The 15,362-nt window shown below is 36.0% G+C and overlaps 1 protein-coding gene across 4 annotated transcripts in view; it reads right to left on the bottom strand.

The window, feature by feature from the left end:
• ADGRV1 (adhesion G protein-coupled receptor V1) overlaps positions 1–15,362 on the bottom strand; it is a 585,058-nt gene that overhangs the window by 292,688 nt on the left and 277,008 nt on the right. For all 4 annotated transcript variants that reach the window (XM_031666293.1, XM_031666294.1, XM_031666295.1 and 1 more), the window contains one exon: positions 11,972–12,072. In XM_031666293.1, coding sequence (XP_031522153.1) covers positions 11,972–12,072 — 101 coding nt within the window. The remainder of the gene's footprint in view (positions 1–11,971; positions 12,073–15,362) is intronic.

Genomic DNA, 15,362 nt, shown 5'->3' with positions numbered 1-15,362 from the left:
TCTACAAAGAACTCAAACAAATTTACAAGAAAAAAACAACCCCATCAAAAAGGGGCAAAGGATATGAACAGACACTTCTCAAAAGAAGACATTTATGCAGCCAACAGACACATGAAAAAATGCTCATCATCACTGGTCTTCAGAGAAATGCAAATCAAAACCACAATGAGATACCATCTTACACCAGTTAGAATGACGATCATTAAAAAGTCAGGAAACGACAGGTGCTGGAGAGGATGTGGAGAAATAGGAACACTTTTACACTGTTGGTGGGACTGTAAACTAGTTCAACCATTGTGGAAGACAGTGTGGTGATTCCTCAAGGATCTATAACTAGAAATACCATTTGACCCAGCAATCCCATTGCTGGATATATACCCAAAGGATTATAAATCATGCTGCTATAAAGACACATGCACATGTATGTTTATTGCGGCACTATTCACAATAGCAAAGACTTGGAATCAACCCAAATGTCCATCAATGATAGACTGGATTAAGAAAATGTGGCACATATACACCATAAAATACTATGCAGTCATAAAAAAGGATGAGTTCATATCCTTTGTAGGGACATGGATGAAGCTGGAAACCATCATTCTCAGCAAACTATCGCAAGGACAAAAAAACAAAAACAAAAACAAAAAACCGCACGTTCTCACTCATAGGTGGGAATTGAACAATGAGAGCACTTAGACACAGGAAGGGGAACATCACACACCAGGGCCTGTTGCGGGGTGGTGGGAGTGGGGAGGGATAGCATTAGGAGATATACCGAATGTAAATGATGAGTTAATGGGTACAGCACACCAACATGGTACATGTATACATATGTAACAAACCTGCACGTTGTGCACATGTACCCTAGAACTTAAAGTACAATAATTTAAAAAAAGAATATGAATAATTTCTTCTTTAAAATTCTGACTTTAAATTCAGGGTCTTGCTCTGTTTCCCAGGCTGGAGTGCAGTGGTGCAATTATAGCTCATTGCGGGCTCAAACTCCTGGACTCAAAGGATCCTCTAGCCTCAGCCTTCCCAGTAGCTGGGATTACAGGCATGTGCCCCATACCCAGTTCTGGTTTTGTTTTGCTTTAAGGAATTGAGAATATAGGAAGTGCTTATTTTCATGAGAAAATGGTGATAGGTTAGTTTCAGATTGCCAAGAATGTTCTTCATAAGAAAGCCTAAGATTTTTTTTTAACTTCATTGTCTTTCTTATTCATTTAAACAGTTTTTTTTTTTTAATTGAAAATCTAGTGTAAGCCAAAAGGCCTTTTATGAATGCTAGAAACCACAATGAACAAGATAGGCAATTCCTGATCTAATGGAGTTGACATTCTAGAAGCAGAAAGGGGAAAAGGGGACAGAATACAATACATGAACAAGAAAATTTAGATATTGATATATGATATGAATAAATGTAACAGTGATGAGACACCATGGGGGAGGAGCTTCTTGGGGAGGCCACTCTGAGGTGGTAACATAAGAGCTGAGTGTGAGTGAATGCTGTATAAATGGAAACATGGATGAGCAAAACACTGGGGCAGAACTTTCCAGGCTTAGGTATTAACTAGAACACAGCATGTAGGACAAGAAGAAGCTGGGCATATTTAAAGAATTGTGCCCACTGTGGCTGTGCTGGGTGAATGTGGAGATGGTACAAGATGAGATCGGAGAATGGTCAGAGACTGATCCTGAGTAAGAGGGAGGTCAGAGTCCCTCTGTTATGTGCAATAGGAAGACACTGAAGGGGTTGAGAGAGAATGATTAGAGTCAATTTAGTCTTTAAAAGGACCACTCCTGCTGCTGAGAGGAGAACAGATTAAGGAGAAAGGGGTCAGGTTAAAACCATGGAGAAGAGTTTGGAGTCCATAAAAGAAGAAAGGTGGCTTAAGTGAGCAAGATAATGGTGACAATTGAGAGAAGGGATCACAAATGGGATAAACCCAAAAAATGGAGAGTAGAAAAGCATTTAATTCCCAAATATGGTTAACTGAAGTTTTTTTCCTTTCTTTTTTAAGAGACAAGGTCTTTACTACCCAGGCTGGAGTGCAGTGGCACGATCACAGCTCACTGCAGCCTCCAACTCCTGGGCTCAAGCAATTCTCCTGCCTCAACCTCCAGAGTAGCTGGGACTACAGGTGTGCACCACCATGTCTGGCTTTTTAAATTTTTTCTCTGAGCATTTTTTTTTTAAAGAAATCTATACTTTAAAAGTTTTAAAAAATGCAAAAATTGAGAATTTGTACTCAAAGATTTTCATTCAACCTTGATCTCTGTCTTGCAGAAGAGTGAGAATCGGGGGATGGGGCTTAGAGGTGCGCTCTGGAGTGGTGGAATTTCTCAGTTTCCACATCAAACCCCATAAAATCACCAGCACCTGCCATCACCTACAGATGAAATGTGACCACAAAACCCACTTGGTTGTTGATATTTGACATGTTTTTCAGTTTGGCAATAACATTCGCCCTTACAACCAAAATATAGTGCCTGAAACCAAGCTCCTTCCCACTCCTGGCAGAACACAGAGTATATGTTCCCGGAAGGTGGTATCCGAATAGGGCTCTGCCAGAAAGACAGTTCTAGACTGCACACAAAGAATATGGAAAGGCTGTTTTGTCTTTATGACTGATGTTATTTTGGTCTTTTACCTTTTGGCATTGGATGTGATATAAAAAAGAATAGTCTCTTCCCTTGGGAACTTAAAGCTCAGCTAGGCAGGTAGGCAACTACATAAAAGGCACTCTGTTGGTACAGCAAGCAGATAAAGCTCAGGAGACACAACTTCATGGGGTTGAGGTCAATGTAAATCTAAAAACCAATTTTATAAGGATCACTCATTTAAAAGTTTCACAGAAGGAAGCAAGATTTCAGAGAGTTACAAAGGAAACTAAAAAGAAGCCTACTAGCACGCTTGGTATAGTAACAGAGTGAATGCTAAAACTGTCTGCAAGAGGACCATGTCATTAGGCTCCATGGAAGTGGATGGAAAAAGGCTACCAGGGTGTCTGAGGGCTCCTCTGTAAAGGGGTGGAGAAGGGGTTACAGAAACACCCTTTGGAGATAGACTTACTTGATCTGAGACCTGGGGCAAGTCACAGAACTGTTTAGTGTCTGAGATTTCTTACACACAATGCAGAGGCAATAATACAAATACTGACTATGCCATCGAGTGCTGGAATTAACATATCAAGTGCTTATTATAGTCCTCAGCAGTACTGTTTCATTAAATAAGTGTCTCTGTATTTTCACAAGACCAGCCCTCTAGCCCTTCAGCTTTGGAGCCAAGTGTCTCTGTATTTTAAAATATAGGTCTATGTCAAATTTCAAATGTATACACACACACATACACAAGCTCACACCATATATATTTTCTAGATAGGCACGCATATATTATATATATATATATATATATATCCAATTTTTAAGGTTATAACAATTCAACACAAGCAATGAGGACACAAACACTTAGAAAATACTCAGATTAGGAAAAGAAACTCTTAAAAACTATAAACAAAATTACTGATGGTGTCTACAACAGATAATGCAGATCAACGGAAAAAAATTTCATGGTCTATATTATCTATAGTACAATGACAGGCACAGTTACAGGCTTGACAGAGTCAATTACTGAAAAAGGGTGGGGCCCCAAATTCTCTCCTCCCTTGCAGCTGATTTAAGAAAACCTGAAGCACAGAAAAGCAGACTCAGGGCTCAGGTTCTCCAGAAGGATTCAGCGTTCAACTCAGGGCAGAACCTGAAGGGCCTCTGCACATCGTGAGACAGCAGGAATCCTCCTTGCCCTCCTCTTCTGAAATCTCCTTCCCCAGATCTTGTGTTTTGTGCATTTGAACATGATCCACTATGTATCTTCTCAATAACGCTGCAAATCAGGCATTCTTATTATTTTCCTAGTGATTTTTTTTCCACTGTAGTTGACAGATGTTACCCCATCAGTCTCTCTAATTCCAAAACTGAGACGCTTCCCCCTACGCTCCATATTTGTTACAGTTCTTTAGAGCACTCATTAAATATTCATAAAAACAACTTTTTTCATATGCTGATTTTGCCTAGTCAGAGACATCAAGGAAGTCTTTTAAAAGTCAAGGATAGTTTATGTTACTGAAGCTGTAATAGATGGTTCCAAACCGGTATTTTTTTGGGAAAGTCTGGATTTGCCTCACAAATTTTCCTAGTAACAAAAGCCATGTTGCAAACATGATAATGTCACTGTAGCCTAATTCAGAACATTACTCACTCTTTCTGTTGCTTTGCTACTTCAGCACTTGGGAAAGTCTGAATTTCCCAGTATTGTGACCATGATACTATTTTTGTATCTTCAGTGTCCACTTATTTTCAATTTAACGAGAACAGTCTACTTGAGCTGAATTTTGAAAGCTTGCTGAGGAAAGGAATTTGATTTTATTATTAAGAGACTTTAAGAAAGACAAATTTGATACATAAAGGAAAATGTAGCCTTATATAAAAAGAAAGCAAAAATAAAATAACATTTTTTTGGGGGGAGAATTCAATACCTTAATCAATATGCAAATTTCACTCTATTTTGAGTACCAAAATCATTGTAATACTCCAAAGCACACACTTGTGAATAGCATAACATTAATATTTTTGGTTGTAGAATGACTTATATAATTATTTGATAATTGCTAATTATAAATTTGTTTCATGATTGATTGCAAGTTTACATAAAGTTCAATAGTAACAACACCAAAAATGTAAGGCTGTCACAGAAATTTGGATTCAAGAAATGGAAAAAGAAAGCTCAAACTAGAGTTCTAATTTTCTCCTAGATATAACGTGATTAGGTGAGGTGCACTAGCAGGGAGTCACTTGCCTAGACCTAAATAATTCAAATTAATCACAACATATAAATAAACACATGGATCAAAGAGAAACTTACTAGTTCCTATTACCCTTTCAACAAACTTCAATAGGAAGTTCTCTTTCAAGGAAAGAAAATACCAGTGGAGGAGATGGGGGAGACCTGCCCCTTGGGTGGCAGCCCTAGGGGCCAGATTCCCTCCAGCAAACCTTCTATGATCAGAGTCGCCATAATTGTTCCCCACTTCCTGTGCTTTGATTGCCTTCTTCTTTCATTGACAAACTTCACAGCTGTGGTCTGATAGTCTCATCTATTTTCTTCCTACCCATTTACTCTTAAACCTTTTCTAATTTTCATAATTTCTCTCCAAGTTTCTAGGGACCTTGTTCTTGCCAAATTTGAGAACTAATCTCCTCATGATGCACAAATCCTTCCATTTGAAACCCTTTTCCTTCCTTGGCTTCAAAAACTTTAACATTTTTCCAATCCTCTTGTAGTGATCCTTCTCATTCCACATAGCATGGTCTCTAAATGCACGAGTTTTGGAGCCAGACCCATCTGGCTTCAATTTCTTCTTCCTTCAATGTTCTACCTATGTAGGTTAGGGCAGGTAACTGAATATCTCTTATTCTCTTTAGGGATGATAACAGTATCCACCTCATTTGGTTGTTATAAGAGTAAATAATGTAGTATGTGTAAATTACTAAATTCAGTGCCATAAAGTTCAGCCCTTAATGACATTAGGTATATGTATTCTATCTACACAGGCTCTCTACCCAACCTGTCTCAGAGAACCTATTTTAAAGTGTCAAGAAGTTCTACATTTATGTAGATAACATCTAAATCTCTATGCTATGGAATCCTTAAACTCCTCATGCTGAAAATTGCACATACCACTCTCCAACTATTAAACCTTTCCACTTTTCTATTTAAGTCAAATGAAACCACTAGTTTCACAGTCACCTTAAAAATCTCTCTCATTTGGTGACAGAGTAAATTTCATTAATTCCTCATTTATGAAGCAACTTAGTATAGCAGTTTAAAAAAGGACTGGAGGCTGGCTGCTGTGTTCAAATACTAGCTCTGTTACTTACCACTATGTGACCTACGGCAGGTAATTCAACTCTTTATGTTGCAATTTCCTAATCTGTAAAATAAGAATAATATTAATACCTACCTCATAATCCCTACCTCTTGTAATATGTAATAAGTATTGCATTAATGTTTAGTAAATAAAATTTGCAATGTGGCTTTTTTATTGATTTAAAGACAGAAGACAAGAAAGTGCAGAAATTTAATAAAGCAAAATACGATATTTTTATTAGTCCTTATTCCTTCCTTTGAATTCTCATTGCCATTACCATTGTCTAAGCTCAGAACCCATCCTAACTGGATGATGGTAAAAGCAATCCACCCAACCTCTCTACTCTCCCTAATTAGAGTCTCTTATCTTCTTTAATTCATTTTTCCTTTAATCCCTCATTGCCAGATTAATCCTTAAAAACACTCCTTTCATATTGTGACTTTTTGGACTAACTCCATTGGTGACTCTGTAACTCCTCATGGTTCTCAGACAATGGGGAGCTGCCTCACCTGCAGTCAAAACTTACCTATTTCTCTGTGGGATCTTCAAGCCTTACTCAAGTGAAAGCAGCCAGGATCACTATAACCACGATGTCTTTGTTCTTGTTCTTTTCCTTGCCTAGAATGTGTCACATGCTAAGTCTTCAAATCTTATGCACTCTTCAACAACCAGGTCAGATTCCATTTCCTCCCCAGAGACTCTGTAAGCTGGGATCCCTTATTCTCAGCCTATGTAGTACTACATAGTATACTACAGAGGAAGAGATTTTTTTCTCTTTATATACTTGGTTCTTACTATGAGGTTAGTGTTTTAGGTTATTATTTACATGCTTCGTGTGTGTGTGTATGCATCTTGCTTGGTATTTCTCATTGCACAGTCTCAATACTGTGCATATGATAGATGAGATGGAAGTGGTCGAGCTGCTGGATGAACAATGGTCTTGACCTGAGATGTGGGTTTACTCAATTTTTTAGTTTTAATTTCACTATTGAATGTTGAATGGTCACTCAGTCATGAATGTAATAATATTTTCGCCATACATTGAGCATACCTAAATTGAGTCAAATAGTTTAATAAACTCAACTTAAATGTATATTCATATCTGTGTGCAGAATGTCTTTATTCATATTCACCAAACTAATCTCTACATGAAGAAAAGATACAGTTAAATACCCCAATATCTACATAAAGACACAAGTAAATACAGTTAATTGTACAAAAAAAAAAAAAAAAAAGGCTTACATACTCAATACCTTTGTAGTAGGGCGAGGCCACCTACGAGATCTTGGTAGAAAAGAATGAACTTGGGGCAGGGGAACTAGTTATATCTTCTTTCTAGTAGTTTATTTTATGTCCAAAACAACACTGAGAAGTTTTGCAAATTTTCAAATGCTGTGAGAATGACCAGAATAAAAGCCTTGTTCATACTCTAAATTATCTCTTAGTCCACTTGCCTAAGAACCTTTCCCTTTCTTAGAAAAAAGAAAAAAAAGTCAGAAGGACACAGCAGCAGCCTTTCATTAATTAGGGAAAGATACAAGTATGCAAGTCATTTTAAAGGCAATAATATTTGAAATGAAACTAAAAAAAATTAATAAATGGGATGTCTTAAATAAAATTTCATACTAAGAAAAAGAGCTTGATTATATGGATTTAGTAATAATAATAACAGCAACAGCAGCAGCAACAACAACCACCAGAGATGTTTTGGGGTTATAATATAGCTAATCTAATATCTTAACAAGTAGGATCTGGAAACCCACCATAGACTCACTGATGCACTATCCGAATTGTAACAAGATGCCGACATTGAAGTTTAGGAAACACTTCGTTGTTACCTTCTTGATCCATTTATGTCTGCACTAACATATAATCATAAATGTTCTACTGAAAAATGACCCTCTGCTTCTCAATTTCCTAATCTTCAAAGCAAGATTTAATTTTGATCCTTGTACTTAAACTCCTACATACTTTTTTTCTTAGCAAAAAAAGTAGAAACAACAAAGGATATTCTGGTTAATAAGTGATTAGCAAAAACTTCCAACTAAGGAAAATTCTGTTCTGACTAATGAACATTTTACCATCTCTATCTCACTCTGCTTCAGTTAAAATATGCTTGTTACATATGTGTCTTCAAGCCTTACTCACACAATGACTTTCTTGTGTTGGCAATCTCAACAAAACAGCGCAAACTGCTGGAACAGAAACCAGGATTCATAGTATCCAGAAGGAGCTAGCATTTGGGAAGTCACACAGGACTTCTGCCTTTAGTCATGCACGGTCAAAGATTCCCAAAGATGCTAGATACTCAAAGCAAGAATGACATAATTCCAGATTAAAGCAGAAGCTTTTCGCAAGGGTGTCTGAGTAGGATCCTTCCTGGGAAACAGGACATTGCAAAATGACATCCCAAAATGTTGCACAATGAGAAAGTGGACAAAAGACAGTAACAGTCCAACTTTTTTAAATTCCAGAGAATAGGTCCCTAAGCTATAGTCTTGCTGGTAAATGTACAGACTTACACACATCATTTCTAGATGAATTTGCTATTTAGTTTCAGAAAATATGTTTACGCTGTACAAATAACCAACCATAGAGAAGAAAAACAAATATTTTCCCTTGTTAAGTATTATTAATCAGAGTAAATACAGTTCTATCTTATCATCATGTTTTCTATTAGGAAACTTCTGTTCTTTTTTTAGATTTGGAAGATTGCTTTTCCTGACAGAACCTCCAGAACTGAGAACCCTGAACTGCAAACTTGCCCTTTGTGACTAGTTGTTTACCAGCCTTATCGGGGCACACATGGGTTGGCAATGTGATTCAAAGATAAAAATCCCAAAGATATAATTAGATATTTTTCTCAGAAATATCACCCAATACCATGCAAATTTGTTTGCTGTTTTTTCACATAATACTTGAAGCGCTCCACAATTTCTTGCCATTTAATCATTTTCATTTATATAAGTGAGAAAAAAATAACTTGGTATTGAAGAAATATGTATGTTTTTTGATAAACTGAAAATAGAGACCTCTATCTCAAAGCTTCTGTGACATAATAAACACATTTTTCTGTATCAATAACACACTTAATGCTCATAAATATAGTGATGAAAGTGATTTTATGTCCCTGAATTTGAATATATATAAGCAGTAGAAAGATATATTCAAACCAGTGGAGTACAATCTTTTCTTATGGCACTTTTGCATTTAATTAAATTCTGAATAAAGAGGATAAAAAGACAAAGGTAGGAAACCACAAATATGTATTTGCTATGCTGCAGACCAACACCCTCTAGCCCAGTTAAAGAAGTACTATGAAAGCATCTCTCAAATTTTTTACTGAATGCTGTCATGGCTAGAGACTGGCAAATTTAAGGGAGAAAAATAAATCTTCTACTGCCACCTACTGGTATTTTATAGTCCATGATTTTCAAAGGGGCTATAATGACAAACTCCAGATTAAAGCAGAATCTTTATTTTTAAAGCAGGAATCATCTTTGGATTTGTATCTATATTCCTCCAATCATGAATATATATAAATACACACACACATACATACATAGATACACACATACACACAATAAATTATGGTTATAATAGTCCACATATTTCTAGAAGTGGAAAGTAGAGCTAGACGAGCATATTTTCCTGACTTTCTGATTCCTGACTTTCTGATTCCATTATACCACATTGCTCCAAAAGGAAATTCAGGACTATTGCATTTCTATTCTTCCCTTCTCTACAAAAGCCATTCTACTTAGTCCTAGTTCATTAATAAAGATTTGAAAATGAATGGTCTTGGCAGACTTGTCTGCAAAGTATTCACAACTCAAACACTCTAGGTCAGCTACAGAATTTTCCCTCTTAGCTAAAGAACCATAGGCCAAGCCTGTATTTTTTGAAGACTTCTCTAGAGTTAACTCAATCTCCAAAAATGACAATATAACATTGACAGCGGATCCCAAATGAAAGATCCAAGTCTGGAACTGTAATAACTCCTGTTGGAAGATTCTATAACTGGAGCTATAAACATGACTTTAAAATTTATGTAGGGTGGGGGCCCAACTTACTGTAGTCAGCTTCTTGTTTTGGGGGCCTAAGAATTTTTTAAAGCCTTATCTAAAAGGTTTTAAGGGAGGTAACTATTCTTCTTAACTCAGAGGGCATTTTTAAATCTAAGTAGATAAAGCATTTTGAAATAAACTATCTTCTATCAATAATATACCAATTCTTCCTGCCAAAAATGAGATATGAAAATGCTTTTTTAGTTATTTCATGTCACAAGTCATACATTACATGATTTTTCATGCTATCTTGTTTCATTTATTCTAAAAATATACTGAAAAACATGGATATGACTGACCATTTTCTCCAAAATCAATGTTAAATACAACATGAATCAAAAGTTAATGCTCCAACATAGAAATCCTGGTTTTGTCTTTCACATCCCTAGACATGAGAAAATTTGTCTGCTAGGACACTGAAGAGTTGTCTGTAATTCTATAGTGCTATAATTAAGTCTTGCACAAATTCTGCTGCCAAAAAATCACCAGAGTGGGTAGTGAATACAGCCAAGTAAACTCTAATTATGGAAGGTGGGTTTTCTAATATATTAGATTCAAGAAGCAAAGGCGAGATCAAACAGCTAAGACAGGTCACAAAGGCAATATAAATAGCCTTGTGAAATTCAAAGCAAGTCCCTTTGGTAACCACTGCTACTTCTCATGGCTCATAGGGCCTTTAAAAACCCAATCAGAGACCTCTGTGTAGAATCCAGCACTTAATTATTCCCTGAAAAATAGAGTGTGGAATTTACAGGCCATTTTCACTCGTAGAACAAAAAAGTGTGACAGAATCCCAATATTTAAGATAATTTTCCATTTTATATTTCAGCTCCACCACAAATGCTATTTTTTTCAAGTTCTATCCAGAGTTCAATAAATGCACTTTAGCATTCTAAAAAAACTATGCAAATCATGTCTACAGCACAATAAATGCACACAAATTGAATACACACATATGACCAGCACCCAATCAATAGAGTATTGTCTGCATTGCAGTAGTGTCTCCCCATCCAGAAGAGTGGGATTTTCTAATTTTATAAAACAATATTAAAAAGTATCTCAATAAGAACATTATATAGAATATTCTTTCTGCCTGGATCTATAATTTCAGCCTTAAAGTAGAAGTAATTATGCTTTTTTTCCTTTGCCTATATAAATGTCTAGGCCCTTTTTAGTCCTTATCAACAAACTGAATTTTCACTCATTTGAGTCCCAGCTCAATATCATCTCCTCTAAGATTTTCTTGACCATCAGAGAAAAATTTTAAAAAAATGAATTAAGCCTTCATCTATTTTCATAGAGTAGTTTGCAAATGGTCTATGTTCACACATCACACTGAATTATAGTTACTTATATGTACATCTGCTTTTCTAGACTATAAACACTGTATGGATAGAAAAAGCATCTAATTTCATCTTTTGTTCTGGTTTCTGTGCTTTACACGGTGCTTTAAACTAGATACTTTAAATTAACATTGCTAATAAGTCAATGTTTTTCACAGTTTCTTCTACCATAGAAAACTGATTGATTTTTCAAAAGAAAATGTTCTATCAAACTATTATATTATAGGAAACAATACAAAGTGTCCAGATACTTCAAAAGTTTACATCATCTTAACGTCCTACACATAAAGAATTTATAACACAGCATATTTCAAACAGATTAATATGTTAATTTTAATGTATATATAAATTACAAACACATTCAGCATATATTAGCTGACAATATGATACTTTGTGATAAGAAGCTTTTTTTGTAAGCAATGATATTAAGGTGCTTCTCTGTAGAAAGAAGCATTTTAGGCCTAATTTTCCTTACATGACTCTCCTAGCCCCATTCTCTTCCACTGCAAAAGTAAACAAGTTTATTTCAACTAAGTTGAGATTAAACTTTACTTTTACACTCAGTTCAAGGACCAAAGAAGAAGAAACACAGACATCTCATGATAAATCATAAATGCCAGCACTCTCCTACCTGTGTACATAAGCTGGCTGCCATCATGTGAGTCAGAAGTTTAGCTGCAAACATGGAGTACCTGGCACAGAAGATATGGGAAAGAACAGCCAAGCAAAGACCTGTAGGAACAAAAAAGTCCACGTATGGCTTAATAATCCACGAAGATTCTAACAGCATCATAGCAAGAATCTTTGGCAGCAGCTAGGCATGTCAGGTCTGCCACCTGCCTCTGCCCAGTACCTCTGGAAAAGATGACATGGCAATTGTAATCTACTCCATTTTCCATGACAAGTAAGATCTTCACACTTAGCAGTCAAGCCCAATGGATAACTATAAATATCTACATGTTCACTTCTCCACTAAAAAGAAATTACAAATTAAGCAGATTAATAATTTTATTAGGCCCTTGGTTTTCTATATTTACAGAAGTCAAGTTTTAGTGTTTAAGAAAAAATCAAATTGGAATCCAACTTTCTAAGAACAGGTGGCTTGGGGAAATAGAAATATTCAGGTACGTGAATAGGATTTTTCAGTCATAAAATTTTGAATGGTCCTACCAAAACTCAGGCTTGGTAATTACCCCTTTTTTATCCACTAGAAGTAGTTATGTAATTACAATAGTGCTAATTATGAATTTTAAAGGCAACTTTGCACTACTGGATGCCCAAACCAGGAAGAAAATGTGCTATTTTCTCCAAAATGACTTTTAACTTAAACTTCTAAATTTCTAAGTTGTATGAAGAAAATTATTCTTATTATCTTTGAGTTTGTTTGAATTCGCCTGTTTACACAACTTTAAGGGGATAGTCAGAACCTTAGCACTAATCCAAGAAATCTTTTATCTTGCAATTCATATACATTTCTTTTAATGTTAGATTTTTAAAGGCAGAATATACAAGTATTTTAAAAATATTTTCTGCCTTTTAAGACTTAAATGTGCTGCATATGATAACCTATTTGCTTTTTCCCTTAAGTATTTTACCCCACTCTTATTCTCAGTAGGTTATTTCATCTAAGGATTACTGAAACATAACAGCAATTGACATATGTATACTGCTTTGCCATGTACTTTGCACATATTACCTTGTTTAGTTATATCAATGCCTCCTTAATAAACAGGAGGCACTGCACTCATTAAACATTTTGTTTTCTTTTGAAGCTGTGGAACAAACTTTCAGAATACATTGCATGTTGGCATAAGTGGACTGGGCATCTGCAAAAGGTCTACATGGGGTCTTGTGACTCATTTTCTCATAACTTCTTTTTGAGAAACCATTTGAGTTATATTTTAACCAGGTAGACAAGGCTCTCCACAACAAGGGAGGCTTTGCATTAGTCAAGGCTTTTGGCCTAGAAATTTGGCCAAGATATCTGGAGCAATCCGTTTTTTGGGAAGGCTTCCATGGGGTGTTCTGGAACACGTGTGTAGGTCCTGGGGCTGGCTTCAAAATCCACCCACATAAGTACAGAGTGTATCTTCAGAAACTGCAGAGTCATGCCAGATATTGTGCATCTTGACCCAGGTAGTCTATATTCTATTAAAGCGGATGCTCAGAGCTCAAGTAATGTATACTTTGAATTCCCTAGGATGATAAAAGCCAGTTTAAATTCAAGGCTTGAGTGTGTGAATGTGCATGCGTGTGTCTCCGTGTGTGTGTGAGTAATATATCGACTTTAAAGCAGGGCTTGCAAGGTTTTCTTTTTCATTTTAAGGCACATGATCACAAATACATGCTCTGCTGTAAGTTTACTGCGGTAGACGATAACAATGCGAGGCAAGGGATTAGTGCTGAGCAAGGAGAAATACACAAGTCAACTGTTTGTTCTAGTGCACAAGAAGAGCTTATTTATAGCCTTTTCCTTTAATTTAGTAATGCTCTATTATACTCCTGTTTCATGATATACATTTAGTATACTAAATTTGACCAGTTCAGAAATATTTAATTAAGTATATTAGGCTTCAATTAAAATGCTAGCATGACACCTGGTGGCAGTTCAAGATTCAAAGCCAGTGGCAGGAAGACAGGCGAGATTCTACTAGCCTATAACGCATCATAGTTATCTAGATGCGTTTTTTTACGTAGGGCAGAAGAATATTGCTAAAAACCTCAAACAGACCGGGTCCTAGTCTAGGGAAACTCATCTAGCTTGGGTGAGGGTATTAAATACCTAAAATTTAAAGAAATAATTATTTCAATTATCAGGTTTCTAAGACACTATAAACTAAATACTTACCTTTTATTTTTTCATCTGAAATTAAATAGCTATATTTAACATCTATTTAAACTTAGAAATCATTTTTTTAATTGCAGAAACTTTTCGGTTTAAATTCCTTAATATAAATATGCAAATTACAAAGCATAAAGTGTTATAACTATAAATAGAATGATTTTTTTAAAAAAAAGTATAGCCGGGCGTGGTGGCTCATGCCTGTAATTACAGCACTTTGGGAGGCCGAGGTGGGCAGATCACAAAGTCAGGAGATCAAGACCATCCTGGTTAACACGGTGAAACCCTGTGTCTACTAAAAATAAAAAAATTAGCTGGGCGTGGTGGCATGCACCTGTAGTCCCAGCTACCCGGGAGGCTGAGGCAGGAAAATCACTTGAACCCTGGAGGCAGAGGTTGCAGTGAGCTAGGATTGCACCACTGCAATCCAGCCTGGGCGACAGAGCAAGACTCCGTCTCAAAAAAAAAAAAAAAGATAAATAAATAAAAATTTTAAAAAACAAAGTATCACAATTCCAGGTATTACTTAAAGGTATACTCTGAACAGTTTAAAAAAAAAAAAAACAGATTTCTTGGCAATGATGTAGACAAAACAAGCAGCTAATTGAGTAATCTGCCTTTTCTTTTTTTTTTCCTACCGCTATGTAGATTACAGATTTGATTCTAAAAGAACATCTAATTAGTAAAGAACAGCTAAAGTCTTTTATTATCACACTTGACTACAGATTCCCCTGTCTATCCACACAATATCTGAAAGTTTGTATGCATATAAACATATGAAATATTTGTACATAAATTACATATGTGCATTACATATGTTTGTAAACATCTTTATTATTTGGCATCACTTAAGAATGAGAGATACTTTCCAAATAACTTAAGTTTACTCCTTCACAAGACAAGTATTAGTACCTTTTCTCATGAAATTTTCCTTAAAATATTTATGAATTATCTGTTTATCTGTCTGCCTTCTCTACAGATAAATTCAAATAAAACCAAATTATCATTATTTCATTATTAAGTCCACTATTAGCTTTTCAGCTTAGGCTTTTTTTTTTGAGACGGAGTCTCGCTCTGCCGCCCAGGCTGGAGTGCAGTGGCCGGATCTCAGCTCACTGCAAACTCCGCCTCCCGGGTTCACGCCATTCTCCTGCCTCAGCCTCCCGAGTAGCTGGACTAC

Source organism: Papio anubis, chromosome 5 (genome assembly GCF_008728515.1).
Source record: "Papio anubis isolate 15944 chromosome 5, Panubis1.0, whole genome shotgun sequence".
NCBI lineage: Eukaryota > Metazoa > Chordata > Mammalia > Primates > Cercopithecidae > Papio > Papio anubis.
Note: the sequence above shows the minus strand (reverse complement) of the source record. Positions and strands in the feature narration are given on the sequence as shown.